The sequence below is a fragment of the Scomber scombrus genome, chromosome 13 (assembly GCF_963691925.1).
Source record: "Scomber scombrus chromosome 13, fScoSco1.1, whole genome shotgun sequence".
NCBI classification, from domain to species: domain Eukaryota; kingdom Metazoa; phylum Chordata; class Actinopteri; order Scombriformes; family Scombridae; genus Scomber; species Scomber scombrus.
In genome coordinates, this window is record NC_084982.1 from 13,562,684 (window position 1) to 13,579,977 (window position 17,294).

At 41.0% G+C, this 17,294-nt stretch overlaps 1 protein-coding gene across 1 annotated transcript; it reads left to right on the forward strand.

Moving 5' to 3' along the window:
* The first annotated feature begins 1,296 nt into the window (after positions 1 to 1,296).
* On the forward strand, positions 1,297 to 15,545 carry LOC133993069 (ras-related protein Rap-2a). The gene is made up of 2 exons (XM_062431912.1): positions 1,297 to 2,179; positions 13,663 to 15,545. Exons 1-2 carry the CDS (start codon positions 1,866 to 1,868, stop codon positions 13,898 to 13,900), a joined length of 552 nt encoding a protein of 183 aa, XP_062287896.1. The 5' UTR covers positions 1,297 to 1,865; the 3' UTR covers positions 13,901 to 15,545.
* Positions 15,546 to 17,294: the final 1,749 nt, after the last annotated feature.

The following is a 17,294-nucleotide window of genomic DNA, read 5'->3' on the forward strand; positions in this document are numbered from 1 at the left end:
ATTTGATATTTATTAACAAACTCAAACATGATCCTGAGAAAGGCTTGATGTTGATAGGACTGGCTGGCTTGCTTTTATAAATGGTTAAATTAATATTGATAACACCCTCTGATCCTCTGATGAAGCTGTCGTGCCAGTGCTGTTTGACTACATCTGCAGTGTTGTATGCTGGGCCTAAATACAATTTTTTTTTTTTTAAATGACCTGTGGAAATTATTATTTAAATGTATTATTATACATTTCATGTGAATAGTTTTGTTCCTGTAAGTTCAAAAGTTGCGTAAAATCTAATATTGTTAATAAATAAATGTCAAGGAAATGCCATGCTGTGAGCTCTGTTGTTTCATTTTCACTGTAGACAGTATTTATTTGCATCATTTTAATACCAGAGTGAAATAGAGGATCCTGTATTCTCTTGTTAGAATAGTCTCAAAATGTCAATCTGATTCATCCAATCAAACTGAAAATAATCTGTTATCTCTCAGTGGACAGACATAATCTTTACCGTGTTTCATCTTGCCTTAATATTTGGCTCTCTGTTGTTATATTGCCTGTTATCTTGTTTCATCTATCAAAGCACTTTGTAAACTCTGCTTTTAAAGGTGCTATATAAATAAAATTATTACAATCTATTAATTTCTAGTAGAGACAGCTGGATGTGGTTGCCCACACATCAAACACAGACAGGAGGCGTTTTCATTTTGGCTTATCGTTTTGTATAATTAATTCTCAGTTTCAGACATTGTGGATTTAGTAGTTTTGTTGTAAGTGATCTTCACATACGGATATTAAATATTAAACTGAATGGTTTCCACATGTCAAATGGGTTGCCAGATTCCACCGATAGAGCTCAACAAACATAATATTGTTCTATCTCTCGACTTTACACGGTGAAGCAGCTTCTCACACAGCACTCTCAATTTTTTGGACAGCAACAAAATGCAGCGTTACCATAGCAACAGCATCCGGTGCATTTTCCTCCTCTTGGATACACATCCTCGGCCGCCTCTGTGATTGGATGAGCTCTCTTTGGATGTCACTGGGGCAACCGAATGATGTGAATTTTAACACATGAACGGAAATGTAAGCGCTGGATTTCACTGGCTCTCTGCGTGCGGCTCCCATTCAAGCGCGGGTGAGGTTGACACGGAGCGGGGGGCAGCCATTGGCTTGTTCGCACATCCATCTGGGCTGGGGGGGAGGAGGAATCCTGCACGCCTCCTCCTGCCTCGGTACGGCAGCCGAGCGGGGACCGGCTGGTTAACGCAGCGGCTGTGTGTGGGTCTCCACCCGAGAGTATGGCGGCGCGGATTGCATTGGAGAGCGGGGGAGAAGAGGAGACATGCCAGAGATGGTGAAAAAGAAACAAAGAGGAGCAAGTTCTTTAATGAAGTGTCCACATAGTTTTAGTTGGTGCTCTTTTTCCGAGGTGGCGTCCGGCTTCAAAAACTGCGCCTGCAATTCATTCTCGGGGCCAGCCCAGCTTTTTTTCCACTGCCCTCCCTCGATGGAGCAAGTTTGTTTTTTTATGATGCATAGAGAGAAGGGTGAGCTAAGCAGATGAAAACCCGCACGCTCCACATCATCGGGCGATATTTTCTTCCTCCCTCTGCACGTTTTTGGACAATTGCAGTCCTCGGATGCTCGTCTAGCTGTCAGTGTCTGGCCTGCATGGGGGAATTTCTACAATGAAATCCATCTTGGGGCAGCGAGTCTTTGTGCTCTGCCATAGCTGAGCAGCGGCGAGCAAAGACTGTATTATTGACAAGCCGTTTCAATATGGGACACGAATGGTGAATGTGACATTTTGAGTTCATTTCAATGACGCGCGGAGATTGATACCTTACGACTCGATTTAATCCACGATGCGTGAGTATAAAGTGGTGGTACTGGGCAGCGGTGGGGTCGGGAAATCCGCCCTCACTGTGCAGTTTGTTACCGGGACGTTCATTGAGAAGTACGACCCCACCATAGAGGATTTTTACCGCAAGGAGATCGAGGTGGACTCCTCACCCTCGGTGCTGGAGATCCTTGACACCGCCGGCACCGAGCAGTTCGCCTCCATGCGAGACCTTTACATCAAAAACGGCCAAGGATTCATATTGGTCTACAGCCTTGTCAACCAGCAAAGCTTCCAGGACATAAAGCCGATGAGGGATCAGATCATAAGAGTGAAAAGGTGGGTGAAATGATGCACATAAATAACATCCAAGCAGTTCAATATGAATGTTGATTGTTTTTCAGACATAGAGCTGGCCTAACAGGCCCTGTAGTTTCACGATGGGCCGAGGCCTGGTCTGACAACTGTGCTTGAATGGAGATCTGCTGTGCATCTTCAGGACAGACTACAGAACAACACCACATGCCTGTTTCTATTTTGGTGTGCCAGTCTCACCCATAATGCTTTGAACTCTTAGATAGGCAAAAATGCCCTTGCACTCCAGTCCCAGCATCTCTAAGAGTCGCCTCCTGTCTTCACTGTTTCTGCACACTCTGTGTTGTTTTTGTTGTAGGCAGTTCCACCTTAGGGATGATAGATAATACCAGGGAAACAGTGCAGATCCATCCTGTCCATCAGCTCTGTGAAGATCAGTCTGTCATCCAGTCATAATAAGCTAGATACTGTCTGCAATCTGCTGCTCTGTAGCACTGCATGTATGTCCACTGTGCCGGATGCTGCAACCTCTGTGAAACACCCAGCCGGGGATACCCAGTACTCGGTGCAACAGAGGCTCTGCAGATGGCTTCAAAATACTGAAGGGGTTGGGAAAGCACACCTGGCTTCTGCAGTGGAGAAGCCATGTTTTTAATTAACAAGCTGCACAAGCTCTTTAGGAAGAGCGGCACAACTGAAAAGTGCTGTCTGAGCGCCATAACAGAGATGATACAGATATGAGGTCACCAGCGTGAGCCGCCGATTGATACACGGCTGGGGTTAGCTGAGGCTGTTTGGTTGTGCCGTCATGTTATTGGTATTTCTTAGCTCTAGGCCAGTGTACCGCACAGAGACATACTGTACTGTGTATTCACCTGGTGACATGGTATGATGTTATAAAACCCTAAACAGACAGTGGCATAGATGCTGCTGGTTAAATCATTGGTGATTGTTCTCTGTGTTCCTGTGCTACAGGCACTGGGCTGTGACTGTGTGGGTTCATCAGTCATTGTAGGTGTCAGGGAATGTGTTACAGTCAATGTAAAGAGTCCAATACGCTCCAGAGAGACGAGGCTGTCCAACATGGAAGCCGTGCAGCTTGAAGCTCATCTTGTTTATTAATGTTGCTGATGATGACTTTAGATAATAGCTCAGCATAAGCACAGAGTCAATTTCTGTTACATTCTGTCACCAGAAAATGACATTTAGTCCTTGTACAGATTTTGTATTTCATTTTTTGTCAGGTGCTTTTTAGTATTTGTCACCTAATTGGATTTAGACTTTTTCAAACACACCTAATAAACATTCCTATAAATCTGTGGCTCCGGATGAAAGAATGAGGCCAACATGTTCCCCCATATGGATTGAGAACAGGGAGAAGTATGTTCAGTGTGTTAATATGTGTGTGTTTATATGTTAAGATTATATACGTAGGTGTGCTCACACACCAGATGCAGCCTGGCTGTTATGTGATTTCGCACTTTACACAGAGTCCGGTGTTATTCTCCGATGTCACAGCAGAATTTATTTTTCTGTCACAAAATCAACACACTTCACACGTTACTCCTACACAGTAGCTAATTCCAGAGTCCTATATGTCCTGTGCAGTTGAAACTTGAGATTATGTTTGAATCAGTGGAGTCACTTTGGAAACGTCAGGTCATAGACAGTTTTTTAAAATTCAGTTATTAAGCTGTGACCCACATTCAGTATGCTGTTTGCCTTTAACAGGGTTTGTTTGTGTGAGTGTGTGTGTGTGTGTGAATCAGGGGCAAAATTGTAAAGCACTAAATGCAGTCCGTTCATACTCTATTTTCTTTGGTGATACAGAGAATTTCTGTTTCTTTGAGGTTTAAAGACCTCAGCATCAAATCAGCAAACCTTACTTGCTGCTAAACTTGCAATAAAGTACATTTCATTGAAAGATTATGTTTAAGATCAGGGAAGGCTTGCTTTACCCATCTGGAAGTATTAAAGATGAGGTTAAAGCTGTTTGTATGCAGCCTCTTCAAACCTACGCACACAGTTTTATGTTATTCACAGCTTCTGTCGACGGCAGTTATATAAGGTGAAAACTGTTCCTGAGAGCTTGTAAATGTAGCATATGATAAACTCATACTGTGCTACTACACTGATACAATCAGTTGATATGTCTCCATACATTAATTATAGTGACTTGAAATTGGGAACATACTGTTTGCCAACTTTGTTGATACCCCTTAGAGATCAATATGGAACCCACATACTGTATGTAGGTCTTTTTAATCGACATGGCGTCTTTTGCTGCCAAAAGTATGAATGGTAATAAAAATCACAAATGTGATTATGTTGAGCAAATTAGAGAGATATTCATGATTTTAACCTTTTTAGGGATGGGGTATTCAATTGTGTTTGGATATCGACAAGGGCTCCAACTAATGACTTTCTTATTGATTAATCTGTCGATTATTTTTCTCAATGAATTTATTAGTAGTTTGGTCTCTAAAATGTCAGAATATGGTGAAACATGTTGATCCCTGTTTCCCAAAGCCCAAGATAATGTCCGCAAACATCTTGCTATGTCCCAGCCAACAGTCCACAAAGATATTCAGTTTACTGTCATAGAGGACTAAAGAAACCACAAAATATTCACAGAAGCTGGAATTGGACATTTTGGACATTTTTCTTTTAAGGAAAATCATTCCAAATGATTAATCAATTATAAAAATAGTTGGCAACTAACTGTAACATTAACACAAGTGTGCAGCAAATGCTTTGTCTTGGTCTCAGTCTTGTTTATTTATTCTTTCATCCAATATTGGCTTATTTGGATAATCATTTTCTTAATATTGTTCTTTAAAGGCAACAGTGTATGGTTGGTTGTGTAAGTCAACATACTGTATGTATTCAAGAAGTTTAACCTACATTATTAAATGCAAAAAATGTTTTAGTATAGATACTAGTTAACATACCACCATAAACACATTCACATGTTTTCACCACTATTGGACATTTTTGAATGATACACAACATTAGGTATACGCAGAAGTTCAGGAAAGTCCCCTGGGGCCAGTTCAAAGGCATTTTGGGAAATCACTAAAATCACTTGCTGTAGTAGAGGAAAACAAGACAGTTTGAGTAATCAAAAAGAACGGAGACATCAAAAACACACAGTTCATCACAAAGTATTCTCCGCTTAGGCTGATGAAAGAAAATAATGGTAACAGTTGAAAAATGGTGGAATTTGCCTTTACCACTTAAGCAAAAGATTCTGTTTTTCAGGAAATATGACTGTTGTGTAAAACCTCCACAGCGATACTGGTCCTTCTCGTTATACTGCTATCACTGCTTCTCTTGACTGCCCGTCCCTCTTTGCTGCCAAAATGTTGGCAACCTGTCATGAGCACATCGGTATTCACTCAGGTCAGAGGCGCTGCTGTGTGTCGCTCTCACTCTGAACCCTGTCAGCATCTATCAGGACCTGCTGTCAGTGTCACAGGAAGGCTTCAGTGCAGAGGCCATGGGTGTGCATGATTACACCCTGGCCTGCCTGTGTCCGCTGGGGACCTCATCACTCTTCACTTGCGCTGCAGTTAGTTGGCTTCACAGGGTATTTAAATAGTCAGAGGATAGTGAAGAAGAAAAAGGTGAAATAGGCTATCATGATGAACAGTGCTGTTTGGGCTGCAGTGGCTCTGTATTTGCTGGTGTTCCAGGTGCACATTTCCGTTGATTATTTTAGAAAACAGTTATAGCTTAGACAAACCCTAACTGTAGCTCTTTGTGTTAAGACTAGTAATTCAAGACCAAGGCTTACAAACTGTGGAGTTACCATAACAGGACTTGTTCATATGGTGCCAACTGGTTGAAAGGCTCAAGATCAATAAATGGAAGAGCAGCATGTCTCCCAGTTCTCCCAGAAAGATCCTCTTTCATTTGTGTCTTTGTCTGTTGTTTAAACTGGGCAAAAGAACTGTGCTAAAGTTGAGTGACGATTACTCAACGGTTAACTCAGCTTTCGAAAGTATGTGTTAAAGGCTCTACACAGTGGTGGGTTGTACAAGTGAAAAGTTTCAAATAACCAACAAGTGTTTTGGGAGTTACCACATCAGAGTGTATTGCCAGATAAACTGCCCAAATTCAGGGTAAAATTAACTGTTAGATGTCACTACCCAATTTCATGATGAATTATTCTGGAAATAAAACAAACTGCTTCTGTGAAAAAGGTGGGCTATTGTCATTTTACCCCAAGCTAGAAAGTTATTCTTTGGTTAAATGAGCAGCATAAATATTTAACTAAGCCAGGTTCATTTTACCTTGCAAGGCAGCTGGATTTATAAGATCACAACATTGTGAGATCTTGCAAGAATCTATCTTGTCAGGCTTCAAGTTATGAACCACCTGTGGTTCTGACCATTCAGCATCGCAAATCCAACTGCCTCGCAAGGTAAGACGGTGATAGAAAGATGGTTCATTCAACCACCTACCGAGTATTCTTTGAAAGTGGCTGCCCTTTTCCTTACAGTTTCCATGGACAACTTCTCGGATGGTTCTGTGTAACAAGAAGTCATCATCCAGTCCCACAAAATTGAGCCACCTCCTATAAACCTATTTGACTGAATTCTACAGACTCTGGGAAAACAACAGTGGTCCCAGGTTGATCTTTGTAATCATAGAATTGCATCCAACAATAAAGTGCTGAATTTTAGGGCATCTATTACAATATCAACATGTCAACAATATCAATACAACATGGATATGTAAATACAATTCAACATTGTTCGTGAACAACATAACTGATAATGTCATCATAAACAAAACAAAATCTATATAATTAGTTAAGGCAGCAGTGTGGAACATTTTCACAACCATCATCATCATCTTCACTGTCACCATCAAAAGAACAACACAACACCATCATCTACCATCTATGATATTCTTACTTAACCAATGTCATGCCTCAACCAAGGGAGCGAGTACTTGGCAGTCAGAGGCAGAGTAGGGCAGGTCATGACAGTTCACTTTTTGCAAAGCGTGTCTGTGTTGGAGTTAAAATTAAACTTATTCTCAATCATATTGCCAAGGTACTTTGTATGTTTCTACAACATCTACTGTACCATCTGGCCCTTGAAGGTAGTCCTTTGAGGAGCAGAGGGCTCGCACATAAAATCAATGAGCCTTCATTTTTTTACGTAGTTGCAGGAATGCCATACCAAGTGAACAAAATCATCTACAACATCCATGATCATTTTCATGTAGGAGACTGACAATAGCAATAGATTCATCTGTAGATTTTAAAATGTGTCTGTTGTAGGATGCTGTTTCTGAAAGGAGCTCTTTTTCCGTAGTTTTTCAAAACCCGTCATGATTAAGGAGGTCAGGGCAACTGGCCTGAAGTCATTTAATACTTGTGGGTGATTGTGTTTGGCCACTGGGATAACTGTATATTTTGTCAGTCTCTGTTGATTGAGGGACAGCTGGAAAATGTAATGAAAAATGGGACCTAGTTGCTCTGTACAGGAGATGAGCGACTATATTCCTTGCTCTGGAGTGTTTAAATGTCTTGACCAGAGCGTGTTCATCAAAAGGGGTAGGACTACTGTCAGATCGGTTTTCTGCTGCAGAATGACATTCCTGAAATTGGACATGTCAAACCACAGGTATAACTGATTGATCTGTTTTTCACATCAGAAACCCTCCAGTACAACCTCAGAGATCATTTTGCTCTTTGTGCCAACAGTTTTCATACCTTTACAAGCAGAACCTGAAGTGTTGCTCCCAAGCTCCCTCTCAATTTTTTTCTTTGTAACTCTGCTTTACTAACCTTATTTCAAATGTCACTTCCTTTTTCAACTTGTTGAATTCTGAGAGGTTGTCAGACCAGAACTCCTTAAATACCCCAATCATCCCAGTCGTAACAGCCCTATAGGCTTAAGATGGAATAATCAGTCCAGTCCGTCTGATGAGGGTTTTTCCCCTCCTCAGAGCACTGTGATACAACAGGAAAGGCTTGACGCAGTTATGGTTAGCCCCACCAAGTGGGGGAAAGGGGACATCTTGCACACTCGTTTGACAGAACCGACACACAAGTCCAGTGTCCGGTTGTGTCGGCTGGGCACGGACCATATTGATGAAAGTCTCTCAAAGTCTTTTTCAAAGAAGACTGATTAAAATTGCCACGGACTAAACATGGAGTGTCAGGAGATATAGATTGCAGTCTGTGGATTACTTGCAGTATAGGGGGCTTTATCCACCTTTAACCAGGAAAATAGTTCAACATCTTCGTCTTTCTCTTGCAAGAACATTTTTGCAATGTCTTTGATTGATTTATAGGAAAACCCATCCACCTCGCGACAAGACAGTCACACCCGCATCTTGGTCAAGCAAAAAGGGCCCACTGAACCCATTAATGAACGCTTCAGTGTCCATGTCTCGTAAGCCATGGCTCTGTTATCGCCAGTAAACATGCATCTCTGAATTCATACTGTTATACATGGGCTTGCAATTTGTCAGTTTTATTTCGGAGAGACTGTGTGTCTGATACAATGATGGAAGGCAGAGAAATACAGGAGGTCTTGCGGGGTAACTTGCAGTTTCCACTGGATTGATCAGCAAAACAGTTCAGATAGGGGAAGATTAGATCTGACAGAGGCTTGTTGACCCAGAGGTTATTCCACTACAGGAGAAAATCTCTGCTCATTCAGAGTTTCCATGAGATGGAACGCCACCCACAGTAAAAGCAAAGCTGTAAACTCCTTGGTTTTTCCTTTTTTCCTTTTTTATATAGCAACAAGACAAGTATAAAAACTAAACACCTTACTGCTGATGCATTGATCTCTTAGGCCGACTTGCTGCTTGTTGCCAGTTCTGTGCACCCTCTGAAAAGTGAAACTACAAATTCATCCATAAATGCAGATGTAAGTTGTCCATTATCAAGTAAGTAAAACATTGCTGTATATTAGTTTGTCATTTCTAAAGCTACATGTAGAAATTGGTGTAGACTTTAGTGTCAATACTGATCAGACACCCGAAGAAGGAGAGCTTGTCTGTGTCAATGGCTATATTCTGTGACTGTAAAGTGGATGAATGAGTCTGATCTATTAAAAGCTTATCCCTCTCCTTTCTTACACTTGTTCTACTGAACGGCAATCTGAACAAATTTCCAATTCAGTGGCACTTTGCACTTCAGATTTTCAGTCTTGTAAGAAGAGGAATCTCTCTCAGACAGAATAATTACCCCCAGAGAGCTCGTCATGTTCTTTCTCATTGATGTAGTACATCAGATCTAAGGATGACTAGCCCGTACAGTCTGTCAGGTTCACTACTCATTTATTTTCCACACTTTGACATTTCTTGGCCAGCATCTCTATCGCCTGTGAATAGCATCAGATTTATAAGGAAACTGGAAGAAGAGAATTGGTTTTCACAACCTTTGGAGAATCCAATAGAGACTTTTTGAGTGTGTTATGTACTATCCCTAATATTAGGTCTCTATTCTTGATTAAATCAGTTTTTACCCTGATGTTGGGGCAAAAAGAGATGAGCCTATTGCCACTCTCTGACTCAGCTGAATTCTCTCCACTGACTTAATCAAAGACCTTCCTCAAAAGATTTGACCGTGATGGTCACTGCCAAATCTGGACTGTTGGACTCTTGGGTTCCACCGTCAGTCAGCGAGGCCTATGTGAGTTGATGGATCATGCATTATAGATAAGGTGTGTCTGGCAATGGGTGTTTGCAGTCAGAGGGCTCCATTGTGGGGCGCCGTCAGACTCGGAAGCTGAAGGCTAAGGCATGACATGTTGTTTGTGCTGTCTGTGTCGCAGCGCAAGCACAATCAGGCTTTGTTATTCATTTGTCTTGAACCATGTAAAGAACTCTGTATGTCGTCTGTGTTACGGACAAGCCCCGCTTCCTTGCAAAAGCCACTGTCTGGGGGCCAGACACAGTGTGGCCGACACCCTTTAAACTGAGGCCCAGGGAGCTTCGGTATCCGTGGCAGCCACCGTCTCACACCTCCAGGGAGTGCCGGTTTCCTCCTCTGTTATTATGACTATATATAGACCCCTTTCCTTTGGTACCAGATGTCTTGGTGCTGTACTCCTGTAATGATGAGTCCCAAAAGAGCTGCATAACTTGCGTATGGCTGACCAAGCACATTTTTTTCTTAACCATAATAGAGGTTAAGAGAAAATACACACAGCACACTCGGGTGTTTGTTGTGACTGACTTGAATTTCTGTAACTACTCCTATTACACTGATAATTATATGTAGTTTCTTTCATTTGATTTCTGAAGTTTGATTTGCAGGCAGCTATGACAATAAAAGTGGTTAGGGTTAGGGACTAACTGTTTTACAACTCATGTCTTAAATATTGTCCAGGTGTTATTCCAAAGATCAGAGTAGATAATTTGATAATGATGATAGTGATGACAGTAATTACTGTTATTCATTGACAATTGTGATAACTTGCTTTTATTTCTCCTTTTAGGTGCTCAAATCCTTACACAGAGCCTAATCTTACCATCCATTATTTTTTCTGGAGCAAGTTACATTCGGGGCAGGAAAGTGAGATCTGTTATGAAACAGCAGCATTTGATGGTAGATAATATATAATGTAGTTGGCTTGCCATAGGCCTCCTTGAGAGATTTAGGGTGTGGGGATTTGAGCCAAAACCACAGCTTGGAGCAGAAAAGGAACACCCAAATGGCACCATTATCACAACTGAATGCTAACCCCCCCTGTGGCTTCTCCTAAATGCTGCCAGAAAAGTAAAGGTTGTGTCTTACAATCTTCACACCCAAAACTATGTTTTGGTGTTTTTTTCCTGTGACGGTAGTGAGGGAATTCAGGGTTCAAGAAAAAACAACCTTGCTGTTTTTATTGACACCAGAAATGCAGTGAGTGAGACCTGGGCATTGAATGTTAAAGTTTGGAAGCATAAGCTGCAGTTTCTCATACAAGTTCCCTCCGGGCGTGTAGAGCACTATCACACTCTCTTTTACACACCGACCCACCGACCTTTGAGATTGTCTCTTGAATCCCGGTAGTTCCTCTCCGCTGGCGAGCCGATCTTGGGAACAGGATAGCTGAGATTAAAGTTCAGTCTTGATAATGTATTCATGAGTAGATCAAAGTCAGCTCCCAATTCTGAGCAAGTTTAAGCTTATTTAACGCTGAAAGCTGCAGCCCCTGGCCTCTCAGACATGCTCGGGCTGCCTGACTTGGAAAAGTATTACAGCTGCTGCTTCTACATCCTCTCTGTCTCTCCAACGTTAGTCATTTCCTTGTATACCTGTTACCATAGCGATCAGGGATGAGAATGATTTTTTTCTGTAAATAATTTAGGAGCATGTATATTTCATAGAGCGAGGGCTAATGATGTTGATGGGTACGTGATACTGGTTAGATGTTGCTACATTGTCGTGAATGGTGACATTTAAACGACAGGTCCAACAGATGAAAGGCACTCCATCTGCTATCCTCACAGATAAGGATGAAAGTAATAACAACCTGTTGTCTACCAAAGGATGTGAATACACATGATCTGCTATCTCTCTGTTGTCTCTGATGTAAGTCTTCTGATGTGTACAAAATGCCTCAGAGGCCCACCATGTTCCCCAGTATCAAAACCGATGCGACCAGCGATTATTGGTGAAACTGCGTCAGACCGGATCCTTTGAATAATTATAGCGCAGTAGCCTATTTAATATAACTGACCATCTCCTCTGGCTGTCCGTTAAGTAGTCCAGTTCCACAGTGACATGTTGTGCTCCAGCAACATGGCAGGGAGAGCTCAAGGGATTATGGCCACTTCCTACCCTCAGGGGTCAAGGCACCACTACCCATTTCCTGATCTGTACTGGGTCAGGCGTTAAACGTGATGCTTACACGAGGCAGGGTGGGTGGCGTGGAGGTTTTGTGGTTTTCGCCTCACAGCAACAAGGTCCTGCCTTGATTCTTTATGTGAAAAGCTTGCATATTTCTGGCTGCCTCCCACAGTTAAAGACCATGTGTACACGAAAGTAAACCAAAGTACATTTTTTAGATATATCTATTTTGGCCTTCCACCCACAAAAAGCCTGCATTTTGCACCCAACTGAGATTTTTGAAAACACTTAGCCAAGTGGGTGATCTTGAAAAAGTGAGTCTTATTTTGTTGAGTGGAGACGCAGGGGGAACTGAGTTGCTTAAAATCACCTGAAATACATACTGATTGTCAACCTTTGCTAACATGCTTAGCTTCAACTCTCTTTGTATTAACCTTTCCTCTCACTGAAAAACACCTGGATTCTTTTACCGAAATATTTCTGTTTAACCAGATTTTTGCTCACACATTCAAAAACAGATAATTCCTGCTATTGTTAACTGCCTGTTAACAAAGTAAACTTGCAATAAGCACAAAAGCCCAACTGACAAATTAGCCAAGGCAATTTATCCGCCAATCTCAGCTCCTGTTGGTATTTGTATATCAGACAAGGAAATAAAGACAGGACATTGAAGTACAGAAGTTTTATCATTCAAATTCCAAAAAGGGTTTTTCTTGTTTACAAAAATAATAGGTTTTTCCTTTTTTATATGTTTGTATAGTGTTGTCTTTGAAGTCATTTTCTGTTTCTGATGTGCGATGACAGAACTAGTACAAACTAGTGATTTGAAGTTTGAAGCCTCAAAGCTGAAGTCTAGGAATTACTGGAAGCCCCAGTTAGCAGTCTGCATTTTTCTGTCAGTCAAATCACAATTTCCTACTCAAAACAGACCCAGAGAGACATGTTCATGTTTATTTTTATATTGGAACACTAACTTTAAAGCAGTCAGTCACAGAGAGGTAGAGATGACAGTTCACTTGTAAGGAAATGAGCGGGTTGGGTTGGTTTTTGGTTCGTATTTTTTTAATGTAAATGAACAATGGCTTAGCAATTGTAAAGTTTGTCACACCATGAGATCTGGAATACCTCATACCTCACTATATTTTAAAATTCTTTGTTATTTGTAGCACATCAAGTCAACAACCATTTTATTAAATTTGATAACATGAATTCGACTTTTTATCATGTGATTTAGAACACTGCTGCAAATACATAAATATGAAGATAATGGTGTGATGATCGTCACAGTATTTATTTTGTCTATATTGCACTCCCAAATTCAGGATGCTTCCCTGACTTTAAAGCCTGAACAGGAAGAAGCAAGTCAGGAAAATGAATAAATGAGGCAGGACCCTGAAAAGACTGTTGGATGACATGATGAAATTAAGGGATTATAGATAATTAAATAATGGCTTTATATAAAGAATTTTCATGTGCAAGGAGTGACCTTTTTATTTAATGATGCAATTAAAGCCCTTGTAGCATTAGGCACATGCTAATACCAACTTCGGAACAGGTAATTGCCTTTCTCTTTAAGCTGCAGAGTAAGTCCACTGATTGCTTCAACACAGTTCTTTAGCATACGTTTTAAGTATCTCTTATTCGTTTGTGCGCGTCTTCCTCTGACCACCTGACGTGAGTCTGTGTCTGTTCTCAGGTACGAGAAGGTTCCTGTGATCCTGGTGGGGAACAAGGTGGACCTGGAGAGCGAGAGGGAGGTGTCGTCCAGCGAAGGCCAGGCCCTGGCAGAAGAGTGGGGCTGCCCGTTCATGGAGACCTCAGCCAAGAGCAAAACCATGGTAGACGAACTGTTCGCTGAGATTGTTCGGCAGATGGACTACGCCGCCCAGCCAGACAAGGATGACCCCTGCTGCTCTTCTTGCAATATACAATAGCCCCCCGGGGGCCTCCAGGAACAGGCCGGGCCAAAAAGTCTACTTAGAGGAAGTTACTTCGACTTGCAGCAACAGAGATACACACTTAGACACAGTCACACACACATGCACACGTCAGTTAAATGGAAGATAAATTCATGGTTGAAAGCGATGGATTTGAACTCTACGAAGCATATAAATCAACAGTGACAGTGAATTATTAATTATGACATGTGAGTATTGAGTACGTTTTGAATGAGGAACGCCAGGAATTTGCCACAAGAGAAATTTGACAAATGACAAAAAGGAACATGCCCTCGCCTTATGTTACTCTCTTTTGTTTGTTTTTATCTTTTTGGTTTGGGGGTGGGGGGGTCTAGTCATCATCAGCAAATAGTTACAGATCAGGATCTTTACTGCTTAGATTGTTCAACAATCTGCCATGGCGAATGAGTGATTGATAAATGTTTTCTTTTGTTAGCATTTCACACAGAATACTAAGATGCTTTTTTTTTTTTTTTTGTTACTCAGTTGCAAGTAGCTACTGGAAGCAAACCTGATAACACATTTCTTGGATCCAGCTGTTTCAAAACATGGAGGAGTATTTGATTTATGTACAAATGTTCTCCCAGCTTATTTTGTGCAGTGGTTGTTGAGAGGTTTTTTTAATCATCACAGGGCTGAACCAAAGAGATGACCTGAAAGCACCTCCATTTTCGTATTTATACATTTTTATTTTTCCCCCCAGTCGTTTAAGGGAATGGAGAGAAAATGGTGGATAAGTCCGTGTCTTTCTTGAAATATTGGTGCAGTCATCTCTTTTTCCTATTTTCTCACTTTGAGATATAAAAGTAAACCTAGCAGAGTCTTTCACATATCGTGTGATGTTTTGTTTTCTTCTCTGGGAGACTCTGACTGCAGATTGCTGAGTAGTAATATAACTAACTGCTTCACCCTGATGGGACAAAGAGTTCATCTTTCAGTGTTTGAATATCTCCCTAAACTCTGTTTCAGGAATGGGTGACATTTAAAGTGAAGATGCCAACATTTGTCATACTTTTTTTTTTCCCTCTCTCTCTTTCTCTCCTCCGGTATTGATATGAAATGGGGTGCTCAAGAGTTCCAACATCCTGATCTTATTCTTTACATGCTCAGAGTATTCAAATTCATAGTAACAAATAGTAACAACAGTGGCGATGATGATAAGAATTACTAATGGTAGTGTAAATATTTTGTATTGAAAGTGCCAGCTCCTACAAAGACACTGACTCAACACATGTGGAAATTGTCAACTGTATGCATGGCTAGTAAACAACAAAAAAAAGGACTTTTATCGTTTGAGATTACTATAGGCTGTGGAAATGTGCAAAAACCAAACACATACACGTCTGGATCTGGACACTGTCTCTCAACTGTACATCTTTGTTGCCACGGGAACCAGACTTTTCCCTGTGTCCATTTTCATTGTTGATTTTATATTTTTTTATGTGACCATTTACTCTTTATTCCCTCTCTGAATGGTGACACTGTTACATTTGACACCTGAACAATAAAAATGCGTTCAACACTCAACTGAAGCGTCAGTGAAACAAATTGAATGGATCGACACTCAATAAGAAATGCTGCTTCTATGTGGGAGATTTGTTTTATAATCTAGTCTAATCTTATAAGGCTACGTAATAACTTCATATTTTAGTCTTTCTCTCTAACAGGACTTAATGAGAATATATCACAAACACCACTTGGCTTCCTTCCCTCATCATCTTAAAAAGCAACAGTATTGAGATGCTGCACACAAGCCCCTCCATCTCCGACCGTGCCTCCATTTTCTTCTGTTTGATGCTGTGCCTTGGTTTCATATCGTGCAGGTGGCTAACCCCCATATGGTCTGTTACATCTGCTTGCGAAGAATCCACTGGTAGTCCAGACTGGTGGGTGCTGTGTGCTTCCTCCTGTTTGATAGGACTCATTCTGAGTGGAGCTGTAGCACCCAGACGAATTATTTGCATCTCAGCAAAATCTCTTTCGCTCTGTGTCCAAGCTGACGTCGTGACAGCTTTTGAAGTTTACTTCATTTTAAACTCAAATTTGTGACATTTCACCTTGTATAGCCTGGTGTTAGACCTCTGAATTGTTGCACACATCATAGATTTGTTCAGTGATTCAAGTGAGATCAATCAGAACTCAGCAGATGTGATTAGGAATAGGCACATCATCTTCCTTCACAGCTGGATATCTACCTAGCTACAACCGTGAAAAATAGCAACAGAGAAATGCCAAGATCGAGGCAGCTGTAGTTTTGATTCCACTTACAGACTTTAGTTGTTATATTTTTTACATATTTTGATGAATGTGAAAAATTAAATAAACTGCACTAAGTAGTCACCACAGCACAATGTCAGTGAGACAAATGAGTCATTGGTAAGGAAAAAATAAAACCAAGTAACCCTCCAACAAGAAATTGGCTAACATGAGCACGTCAGGCTGAATAAACGAAGTAAAACGAAATGTAAATGTAGCAATTTAGTCTTATTATCAGGCTATTTAGGCCACTTAATAAAGCAATAAACCCCCAATTGTGCCTTAGCTTGGCCTTGACAGGATGTGATAAGACCCCCAACAGAACCTACATCTGTCCTCACAGGGAAGACTAACAATAACCTTTGCAGTTACCTACCTACAGTACCTAACACAGATTCAGTGTTTTTGGCTAGCAGTTGCTTCTTGCTCACAGTCCCAACTCGTTCTGCATTCAAGTCATGAGCAGGAAGAGATGCCTACAAAGACTTGCAGGACAGCCATTGAATGTAAGTGTGGAGGGATACCTTTGGGGCCAGGTAGCACTGTCTTCTTTCCAATGCAAAGTGTGTTGATGTTTTGTTTATTTAGTCACTGCTCCTTATAGATCATTCCAGCAAGAATCAAGAGAGTTCAGTGCTCTATGATTTACTTGGCCCCAATGGCATGTGCTTTGTTTTGTTGTTTTTTGTTTGTTTTTTTGTCTTTTTGGGGTCCAGCCTAGTCTGAATATGTTAATACCTCTGTCACTGAAGTTGTTAGTTCTAGCTTGGCAAAACAGTTACTGACCTTTCTGCCTGTTTGTCCTCCTTCTTTTCTGTTGCACAAGCAGGAGAGGTCTTTGTGTTATGATTGCACTCCATAGAAACTGCTGTGTCACACAGTTTTAATCATTTATTCTTTGGACCTCATGTTCAGGATCTCAAGAAACAGGTAATGCCATGTCAGAAGCTGAAGAAACTAAAGATAAAAAACTGTTGTGTTAGCCTTCAGCTCCCATGAGGCTTTGAAATCTCTTTTGGCTAAATCACATGGGAGATGCAAAAATAACTGTTTTATCTCACTTAAAATGACACTCTGCTCACATTTTAGTACGGTAATATACTAATTGAGCTTA

Bases quoted from the DNA above. Each gene is read 5' to 3' on its own strand.
- LOC133993069 (XM_062431912.1), top strand. From the start codon at position 1,866: ATGCGTGAGTATAAAGTGGTGGTACTGGGCAGCGGTGGGGTCGGGAAA. The intron at 2,180-13,662 runs GTGGGTGAAATG...GTCTGTTCTCAG, and splicing joins CAGATCATAAGAGTGAAAAG to GTACGAGAAGGTTCCTGTGA.